Source organism: Branchiostoma lanceolatum, chromosome 4 (genome assembly GCF_035083965.1).
Source record: "Branchiostoma lanceolatum isolate klBraLanc5 chromosome 4, klBraLanc5.hap2, whole genome shotgun sequence".
Lineage (NCBI taxonomy): Eukaryota > Metazoa > Chordata > Leptocardii > Amphioxiformes > Branchiostomatidae > Branchiostoma > Branchiostoma lanceolatum.
Window position 1 is genome coordinate 22,226,652 of NC_089725.1, and position 10,905 is coordinate 22,237,556.

Below are 10,905 nucleotides of genomic sequence, written 5' to 3' on the forward strand. Positions count from 1 at the left end.
AGAAAAGTAAACATTTACCTTTAGACTAATGTGACCATGTCTTGAATGTCGCTCCTGACCGCCTTGCTCACTCAGTATCAAAGTCAAGTACATTTGTAAAACTAAAAGCCGACTATTTTGGCGGAACAACATCCTCTAGATTGTATACGATGATCTTTTCCAGCAAGCCCAAGTCAACCTACCTCTTGTGACGTCCAGTACGCAGTAGCAATCAATGCTTATTTTTTACATCAACGATAGATGTAAAATAATGCCCACTAGTAAAGACAGCTATTGTGTGTCATCGATTTGTAATCAATTGTCTGGTGCCGGTAATGACGATCCATTTGACTTTTGACAGCCGTGGTCAGATATTTCCTATACTAGTTGCGAATGTACGGTAGCCAGCTCCATAGGGTCTGAATGTTTAATTCAAAATCACTGCGCCGACAGATGAAATACTTGGAAAATGGTACTGACTATCTGTGTAAAGATAATGAACGGAGGCGCACGTGATTACTAGTATCTGTTCAAAGTGGACACGACACAAACGGCAAAGCTGGAGAAAGTAAGGAGAGTGATCTCGAACCAGTTTAGCTCAAATGAACTCAATGAACAAATGAGCTAATCTTCCACTGGTCCTGACAGAGAAGACAGACGCTATGTACAGTATTTACAGGTTCATTGTACCGGGAAAATTCTCCTAGCTCTTTTCGACAAGCACAATGAACAGTGGACCATGGCTTAACGTCCCGTCCTACGGACTGCGACCCTTTCCGAAGAGCGTGCATGTCGGGTGAGCGACACAGCCGGGATCGAACCCGAGGCTTCTAGTTCCAGAGGCAAGATCGCTAACCACTGGACTACGCACACCAAAGCTCATCTCGACGGTGTTCTATCACGCGGAGGAAATGGACGGCGTTGAGGACGGTATGGTGAAGGGAAGGGAAATGAACATGTTCCCTCCTAGTCTGCGCCTAAAGCTTTCCTTGACAATCGGCTCTGATGACAAAACATTATTCTTATCGATTTGAACGAGAGAAAAATACTGAGGGTCATTGATAACTGAAAACAACGAACATTTCGAATTGATAGCTAGGGTTGAGGATGTGGAGAAAACGTGCGACGTATTTCTAAGCTTGAAAATGAAGCTTTCTTGGAAGTCTTTATATATGTTTATCTGTTAAAGTATTTGCACATGACATTTACACACCATATCCCTTTTTTCCTGACGAAAGGATTTAACAGGTGTGCAAATATTCCTTCCCCAAATGTGGGCCCTGCGCAGCAGGCAATATAGTTGACAGATAGCTGGCACGTGGCCGGCACGTTTTAGTGTTGAAACGATGTTGATAAGCAGAGCATGTCACAGTGATTGATGACGTTATTGTCTCTCGAGGAGCATCGCAGACCATCATTTTGCCGTTGGCAGCTCCAATCGTGTGATTTGGGGACAGTCACAAACTACCCGCTTGTAAAAGAAGGTTGAAGTTCCGAAGTGCAGAGCCAAAACAAGAATCGCTGTCGGGAGACCCAAGAACCAGTAATGATGGAAGCGGTGCGCCTGAGACCGCAAGTCACTGGAGGAGCGCTGTTGATATCTTTATAGCCGACCAATGCAACACCGTTGTGAAGGTAGGGCAGCGTTAAAAATCCCGGCCACTACTAGTAGTATTAGCCCCCGAAACCTCTGCTTGGAGAGTACGTTGAGGGAGGACCTAAGGTCTTGGGTAAAGGGTAAAGAACTTTACCATGTAACTTTAACGTTACTTAAAGGTATCAGTTGTGCGCTACCACAAAATCAACTCACCTTGTCTGGTGCACTTTTCGAGTGAAAAAACACACGAATGGCTGGAACTGGAAGGATGAGATAATTACCGTAAATATACTTTAAAGGCCTCTGACATGAGGCACGACCCCACTGGCGCAACTTGAGATGTCTATTTGCACCGTTCATATTTGCCGCCATGCCGTGCACTTGGTTTGTTTGAACTACTTGGCTAGTTCGCACGAATGTCTACGGATGTGAAGGATGACGCAAGATGCCCTGACACTTTACAGAAACACAGTCTCAATTTCCTTGGGGATTGTGCACAGTCCCATGCCAGCGGTCCGGCTTGAACCTATTAACTTAACCAAGCCTCAGACCAATTTGGGACTCGTAGGGTCAAGTTGCAACCGCAGTTTCCTGTTGAATTCAATGTCTACATTTAGGTCCAACAGTTGGGGATTTCACGTCACTGATGAGAAAAAAATCAGTGCTCAGCCCCACACTGTTTATATCCGAATCTCCCCGCTACACACAAGTGATTCGGCAGGGCAGTCACCGTGCAGAGGCTGTGGAACGTCTGCCGCTGTGTGTGCGCGCGATCGGAGTGTGGTTCTTCTCTATGGTTTGAAGGTTCCTGTTCTCTTCACAGCAGAATATCTAGCTTCTCTGTACACGTGGATGCCGATGATGCAGACTATCCGCCCCTTATTATTACGATCCCAGTGTTGAAGGCCCAGCGTTTTGAGGCCTGGGTCACGGTGCAAGTCTGAGGAAGAGGTCACGGCCCTGCGGCTGAGCGACGAGGGAACCCCGGGCACAACATGATTTGACTTGACTGATATTTGTGCCAAAACAGGGTCTTTGGTTCGCCATGGTTATCCAGCTAGACTGGAGGCTCCTGTGTGGTGTGTTATTCACGGTTCTACTACCAACAGAAGGAGGTCATCTCCAGCCCTTGGCCCGGATTTGGGACTTCCAGCAAACTCTGGTAACGTTTCACGCAGTTTCGCTTGGGCTCACCTCGACACGAAAACTAAGAAAACGTATTGAGTTATTTCAAATGTCTCGGAACGATATATAGTAATGATACAATATACCAGTAGTGCCATGCTCGCCTTTAATTAACTAGAGTTCCACGAACACATTATCTTCGCCAAATAATCAAGGCTTATTGTGGAGAGTGATTAATATTTACATGCTTATCACCCCCTGCAAAATTGATCACACACCATACCGTTTGAAAGTTATGATGGGGGGGGGGGGGGGGGGGGAGAATGCGTCCTGTCTAGATAGGGATAAAAATCATTTGGTGGTACAGGACTAGTATATGTGTATAGTGTGCTGATATATGTTATAACTGGTCATCAAAAAAATTGAAAGTTATAATTAAATGGTACAGTCAATATATATGAATAGAATAAATCTTTATTCCATATCATACACATTTTGCAAGACATAGTACATGTTACTTTTCCATACGGTGCTAGGTAATACCTAGCAGTGGTGCAGTTTTGGTGCAGTGTACTCTCTGAGCAGAGGAGTGGGTCCGGCTGGTTATTCACATGTTTTTAGGTGTTTTGTAAGGCTTTCTATTTTGTTCCCTTTCCGTTATGTCTAAACCCGTGTGTTGGACAAAAATGCCGAAACTGAACACTTTAAAAACCAACCGGACCCACACATCTGCTTGAATTGTAGTGAGACTGCCCCATTTGTTTATTTATGTACCCCATCTGTTTATTTATGCTTCTAGGCAAGGCCTTCTGCTGGCCTGTTTCGGGAACCCTGTCACATGCCCCATTATGGCATGTAATGGATTTACAATTATCCTTACTAATTATGCAGATTAGCCCCTGTTTTCTATAATTGGACATCGATTGTGCAAAGCACCATCTGAGCTCTCTACATACAAAACTTCACGACAATCTCTTCACCCCTTCTCTATACGTGTCCGAATGTCAAAACAAAAACACCCACTGCAGTTCTGAACAAGCTGCTAGGGGGCCCAAACTTACAGAACTTACTTCTTGTGGCATGAACTATCTACCACACAAATATCATGACCATAGCACTTTCAGAAAATATGCCAGTAAATTTTGAAGCTCCGCTGCAGTACCTTAGGTACTCGCTAGAAGGCCGATTATCGAACTTGATCTTCATTTCCGTAAACCCTACCCATCCACTAAATATCATACAGATCCATCAACAGCTTCTTGAGTTATGTTGTCCACAAGAAAATACACATCCACACAAAGCCCGCTGCAGTACCGACGGAAAATGCCAGGAAACCCATTTTTGAACTTGACCTCCGTTTTTACAACATCTACACACCTGCAAAAAATCATGAAGATCCATCAACGTTTCCGTCACATTTTTGGCCTACATACAAACGCACGAAAATTAAAAGTCCGCTGCAGTACTGTTGAAAAACGCATGGTAAACCATTTTTGAACTTGACCTTCCTTCGCACAACCACTACACACCTACCAAAAATCATAAAGATTCATCAAAGGTTTCTTGAGTTATGCTCTTGACATACATACAGACCCACCAAACAGCTGGCTCAACCGAAAACATAATCTACCCCGAGTACTATAGTACTCGGCGAAGATAACAATCAATGCACGCACAGATGGCTCAGTAGTTTTCTGGCCGTTGTTTTTCTATTGCACCTGGATTCAATGGACTACATTTCGTACCGGTAAAAGTGACCTAACGTTACCTCTTCCGACCCCTGAGTTCCTGGATTAGAGGGGCGGTTCAGTTTACTTTGATGCTTTCTGGGTTGGGGTGGGCCTACTTTTGTAAACGTCTTCAAATATTGAAAGACTTAACATAACCTTGGAAACTGCGTGACTGTCTTTAAGTTTATCTGTTTTGATGGATTTTTTTTTGCTATGCCAGTAAGGTTAGATAGGAAAACTTTATACATATAGCGGTAAAGTAGTATAGCGTTACTGTAATGCTTCTTAGGCCTGAGGTTTCAGAACATTGTTGTTTCCAGGCTTTGCTGAATAACTATGGCTACTTTGTGGAAAGAGCGACAGACTCCGAGGGTGCCAGAACAGAGAGAGAAGGGAGGCTGAGGATACTGAGAGATCCAACAGAGGAAGTTCAACTGGATCAGAACATGATAAAAGTTATGGCCAACTCCGAGTCTGCCTGGCCTGACTTCCCCTATGGCAGGACAGGACAGCTGTCTCTCAGTGGGACCAAGTGGAAGAACAAAGATGTGTCTTTCAGGTGATTTAGTCAGAGGCTTGAGGATAATTCTGTCTCAGAGTAACCAAGGACATTATATAGAATATCTACTAGTACTTATCTATCAGTCTTTAGGGTGGTTCCTTCAGTTAACTTAATGATATATAAGTGTAACTTAGTGGGGGTAGCCCTAACATTATTGCTGAATAGAGAAGGCTGTAAAATCTATTGATCTATAAAGGAGATTTGTGCTCAGTACCCTGGTAACTTCATACTAAATTACTGGCATAGTTGTCACACATTCGGTGTGTTCATTTCTCTACTACTGCTTCAGCTGTATATCTTTCTAACATCACTGTCTGCACTCCAGGATTATGAACTACCCCAGCAGTGTCCACCTGGACCATGCCATTGTCCACCAGGTGTTAGTAGATGCGTTGGAGGTCTGGGCGAATGTTTCAGGCCTACAGTTTGTGGAGAGGACCAGTGGAGATGCTGACATCATGATCAAGTTTGCCCGGGGTAACCATGGGGACGGAAAAGGTGCTTAGGCTTTTGACCCATATTCTTGTCAGTAGATTCATTTACACAGAAACTTTAACGTTACAGTCATTTCTTGGACATTAAACTGTTAAGTTTTGTGTCTATCACAACATGTTAAATAAGGAAGATGACAATGTATTGAACCAGAGCTTATTAAAACACAGGGAGAGCTATCTACATGCCATCAGTGAAAAGTGATATCTAACCCTGGGAACAGTGCCCAACGAATCCCCCTGACACTAATCTGTAATATTTAGGTACAGCTCAGTTGGAAGGTCTTGGTCACTGTGCTGTTGGTTGTCCTTTCATGCCTGGAGAAAATAGTCATAATCAAATAAAGTCACCTAGAAATTCCAACAGTCTAAAAGAGTATTCAGAGGTGACAATATTTTCCCTTTGACACAGCTAACCAGTTTGAGGGTCCTGGAGGAGAATATGCCCATGCCTTCCAGCCCCCCGGACTGGACTGGCCAGACGGCTATGGGGATGATGGGGATGTCCACTTTGATGCTGATGAGTACTGGACTCTGCGCTCACCCAGAGGTAACTTAGGCCATATTTCCAATCATTAACTTTGTACTTGACATTCATGCAGAAAACTGAGAGTAAACAGGTGTCAGTTTTATTTAGTTGAGAATTTATCCAAAGTGGGATACAAGGTTGGGAACCTGATTTAAGTATGACATAAATGTGATATGACAAACGTCAAGATTTAAGTCAGTGTAGGATTATCATAACCATAATGGTACTCATGGTAGTTTGGGTTCACTGACCAAACATGGTGTATTGTTTGTTTGTTTAATTTTATTTCACCAGGGGAAAACATATCACCAAGTGGTATTGCACATGTTACTAATGTCACAATTAATTTGAAGGTTCTCTAAGTTTTATGTAGTGATGCAATCAAACACAGTCAGTGAATGTTCTAATCCTCCTGGTTTGTTGGCTGCCAGGAGTGAACCTGTTCCAGATTGCTGTGCATGAGTTTGGCCACGCCCTGGGCCTGAGTCACACGGATGACCCCAGCACCATCATGTTCCCCTTCCCGGTCTTCAGGAATGACTTCTGTGTTCACCCTGATGACGTCAGAGCCATACAGAACCTTTATGGTGAGGAGGTTCAGGGCCGAGGCTTGTTACCTTTCTTTCCTTCAATTACACAGATAGATCATCATCATCATATAGATAAATGAAATTGCTTAAAAGATAATCATTCCTTGAGATACATTTTATTGATTAGTCATGGAATGATAAGCTTCACATACACTTCACAGAACAGTCGTTAAGGACAATATTGTCATTTTTGTAATACCTACAGAATTGTATCATCAAGTGCAGTTATAATTTCTATTTATCTGTTTTTTTCTTCAGATGGACCTGAAAAGTCGTCACCATCCTTACCAAGGTGCAACAGTCTTCCTGACCCATGTAACTCAGAGTTTGATTCTATCCTGCATTTCCGTTCGGAACTGTTTGTATTTAAGGTAATTCTATCCTGGAGTTGTTTTGACATTCTTCTTCGCATTTTAGCTTCACCATAACAATTTCTGTGGTCCAATAGGCTTATTTCAACTTGATTTGCATTGTGAAGAACAAAATCACCATGTGTCATCATCAGTATTGAGGTTGACTATCATTACTGGCTTCTTGATACCTTTGTCCCCTGCATCCCCCTCCCCAGGGTATCTACACGTTCCGACGCCACATGTGGGAGCACGGTGCCGAACCTAAACTCCTGATCACCCAGCAGGTGTGGAGAGGACTGCCTGACAAGATCGATGCTGCCTACACCCGAGGACAGGACGACAAAATCATCTTCTTCAGCGGTGAGGGGTTTGTAGAATAAAAAGGGGTCTTGACAGCTGTGTTTCTTACAACAGAAAACCACCAAACATATTGTACCAGTTTAAATTAGTCCATTATTTTTTCAAAAGGTATTGTGTCTTTTACTGATGACATCACTGTGGCGATCACCCTCTAGGTGCACAGTACTGGTTGTTTGATGGTGCTAACATGGCGCCAGGTTTCCCACGACCCATTTCTGACTTCGGCCTGCCTACGGATGATGTGGATGCTGCTGTTGCCTGGAGACCAACTAAAAAGACATATTTCTTTAAGGTAAGGAATGGTCTAGTAAGTAGGCATTTTTCCAGCGAGATTGACTACATTACTCTTGTTGAAAGAAAGGGGTGGTGTAGCTCAAACATTTGCTCAGGCTTCAGGAGGCTTAGTGGTATTGTCTTAACACTCCAACACTGCTGTGACATGATCTTAGTCTTTGAGTGATGTGCTGGCATGTTAAGCATTTACTGTCACCTTGCTAGAAAAAGCATAGACTGTCAAGGTGCCTCTCATCTAGAATTATGAATCAAGTGCCCATCCAAAATCTTAAATAAATGTTGTTCACAGGGAGACCTGTACTGGAGATACAATGAGGAGACGAAGACCCTGGACCCCGGCTACCCCCGTCCTGTCAGCATGTGGCACGGTGTGCCGTCCAGTCCTGACTGTGCTTCAGACCTGGGAGATGATGGTGAGTAAATAGGAGTTGTGCTAGTCTTTGAACCAAACCAATGAGTTCTATGAGTGTTACCCGCTCACCCAGTTCATTTGCCAACGCCAGGGAATCTCTACAGCATTGGTTTCAATTAGTTAGCTCCTGCAGTAATGAGAAAGGCCAACTGGAAAGGTAGGGTGTCAGAGAAAGCCCTATCGTTGGTGGGACCGAGGCTATGAAAATACCTGTACGCCGGCACGTAGAAACTGGTTATAACTTGTGCAAGATATGTATTTTTTTTACCGTAGTCTGCCTCACATATAAGGAAAGTTGATACCAGTATTGATACCAATAGGTCCTTCAAAAAAACTAGCTGGGTGACATCCAATTAGTTGTATTGTTAGAGTCTTTTACCAAATGTTGTGCAAGATAAAGTGAACACTAAAGATGGCATTGGTTCTTTCAGGTGAAGTTTATTTCTTCCGTGGAAGGAACTATTGGAAGTACAGCAGTCACCATCTCAAGGTGAAAAGAGGCTACCCCAGGGCCATAGCTGAAGACTGGATGGGCTGTTAGTCACAGCTGCAGTGCCAAACTGGCTCTCTTATTCTGAGCTAGTGATAAATTAGCCTGCTGCAGAACATGTCTATACTTAGCCTAACTTAACCCAACAAGACAATAGTGAATGTGTTAAGCATTGTAAATTCTATGTAGACCTAAGTATTCTAAATGACACAACAACAGTGTATATGTTTACTAGTAATTGTAACTTTTGAATGAGAACCTGTCAGTGAACACTTTGCTCCCTAAGAATGACACCATATCAACATGACAGGCCTTTAAAACAACTCAGTAACTATATCAAGTACTTGTTAACTTTTGTATTACGTGGTCCAGACCACAACCTAAACTTTTGAGGCAAATCTCTGCTAGGGGTTACACTTCGTGAGTCACCTTGGTTCTCTGTTGTTTCACCAATACGCCACAACTCCACAGAGGTGTGTCTGCCACTAGTAACAGGCAGGGAGGACCTATAGTCGTTAGGCCAACTCCTGGGTCTCCTCAGTGCTCCAACTGGAATGTCAAGTGTCTCACAGCTCTTAGTACGGGGCACCTCTTCTGTTTGGGTCTGTGCATTGCGGTACAAGTCCTTGTCTTTCTTCCAGGTCCCCTTGTGTAGAGTCATGGCAGCTACACGTCTCCTCTCTTTCTCCAGATCTACATGAAAGCGCAGTTTTTGTATTTCTTTCCTGACATCCTGCAGTGTGGAGAGGGTATCTGCCTGCTGTTGGAGAGAAACCTCTTCTGTTTTTACTGCTTTTTCTGCCTTCTCCTTTGCATTCTGCAGGTCCAACCTTGCCCGTCTACGCACCTCACACACCTCAGACATTTTCCCTCTTAGCTGACGTATTTCAGACTGAACCATACCAAGTTCTGCCTTTTCCTCCTTCTGATGATCGATGCGTTTAAGAATACGATTGGTCTTCCTGTGTTCCCTTGAGACCTTGTCTTGCAGGCGAGCCATTTGGATTTCAAGTTTTCTGCTTCTCAGTGAGACAGCCTGCAGCTTTTTCTTCTTGGCTTCCTCAGTTTCTGACAGGAAAATGCCTTGTCTAGGGTCTGGGATGTGAGAGGATCGAATAATTTGAAACTTGTCCAGTTGACCAAGAGTAGTTGTCAACTCTGTGATTTCACATCCATCCTCTGAGTTCAGTAACAGCAGGGGACCTGAATCCTTACCTGCCTCCATCTGTGATGATTATACAGAAAGATGTAAACTTAGAGACTATTGGTTATACAACAAAGTTGAGCATACATTTTCTGCACACTTAGGTAATACGTCTTGCATAATGAACTAGTCTGTATTACGTTTTTATGTAGCTTATTTTCAAGCTGCAAGTGAGAACGAACATGGTGGAAAACCTTTCAATTACCTCAATGGATTGTTTAAGATTTGCTTGACTGCACATATTTATATTTTTATTATACCAACCATAATCTCTTCAAACTTTCAATGCAAAAGAAAACACCAGACCTTGTTATTTCTTCTATTGCTGTAATCATTACTAGTACAAAATATACCTGAAACTCATGCTGTGTTAATAGTAAATATTTTTGTCTTCTTCATACATGACTGTGTAGCCTCTGTAATGATTAACATGGATATGTTTTCAAAATATGAACATTGTAATACGGTACATGCTGCTGGAATTTACTAAATAGAGGAAAAATGTCTCCATATACAAAATCCACAAATAAGTAATAAATGTTGTGCATTCCGAGTTTTTTCAGACTTACTGAAATGAGATTCTCTGGTAGATTATGGCAAAGTTAGCTATCCATGCCCGATTATGGGGGAAATTGATCCCTTAAAACCAATTGGTAATTGATGTACGTACCATTTCCTAGACCTCAATTCACAGGAAACTGACTCATTTGTTATTAGATAACACTTGGATTAATGACTGCTGTACAACCGCATTTATGAATGACAAATTCCATCCCCATTTCAAGTATGAATTCATGCAAAGAAAAACGTGGCAGTACTAACTAAACCAAATTGATGACGTGTTGTATTCCTGTTTTGTACATGTCAAATACAACATAATCTTCACGTGTAAGCTCTGAGTCCCAGGCTTATTCATCTCCAATGGATCTATAATGTTTACAGGATGACTCAGTGGGGAGTAGATTAATTGAGTATTACGGAAATGATTCTTTAATGATTACTGCTGTGTCACACTACCATTACGTCAATCCAACTAAATACTGCCTGTGTAGTCAATTAAGGGTAATGAACTGAAGACTTTTTTTACCAAGCATGCTGACTAAGAAGAAAAAAAATGCTTGGATAAAAGTCATTCTTAGAGCTTTTTTGTATCTATCATCTAAATTTCGTATCTATAATTTACTTGAAA

At 42.5% G+C, this 10,905-nt stretch overlaps 1 protein-coding gene across 1 annotated transcript; it reads left to right on the forward strand.

The window, feature by feature from the left end:
• Positions 1-2,039: 2,039 nt before the first annotated feature.
• LOC136433381 (matrix metalloproteinase-17-like) lies at positions 2,040-10,267 on the forward strand. Its single transcript, XM_066425535.1, has 10 exons — positions 2,040-2,738; positions 4,752-4,990; positions 5,319-5,491; positions 5,897-6,034; positions 6,445-6,600; positions 6,862-6,974; positions 7,172-7,316; positions 7,472-7,608; positions 7,900-8,023; positions 8,454-10,267. Exons 1-10 carry the CDS (start codon positions 2,622-2,624, stop codon positions 8,561-8,563), a joined length of 1,452 nt encoding a protein of 483 aa, XP_066281632.1. The 5' UTR covers positions 2,040-2,621; the 3' UTR covers positions 8,564-10,267.
• Positions 10,268-10,905: the final 638 nt, after the last annotated feature.

What these genes read in the sequence shown, in the direction of transcription:
- LOC136433381 (XM_066425535.1), top strand. Translation starts at nt 2,622, where the DNA reads ATGGTTATCCAGCTAGACTGGAGGCTCCTGTGTGGTGTGTTATTCACG. An exon ending in GACTCTGCGCTCACCCAGAG is followed by an intron (nt 6,035 to 6,444) that starts GTAACTTAGGCC and finishes GTTGGCTGCCAG; the next exon opens with GAGTGAACCTGTTCCAGATT. An exon ending in AAAAGACATATTTCTTTAAG is followed by an intron (nt 7,609 to 7,899) that starts GTAAGGAATGGT and finishes TGTTGTTCACAG; the next exon opens with GGAGACCTGTACTGGAGATA.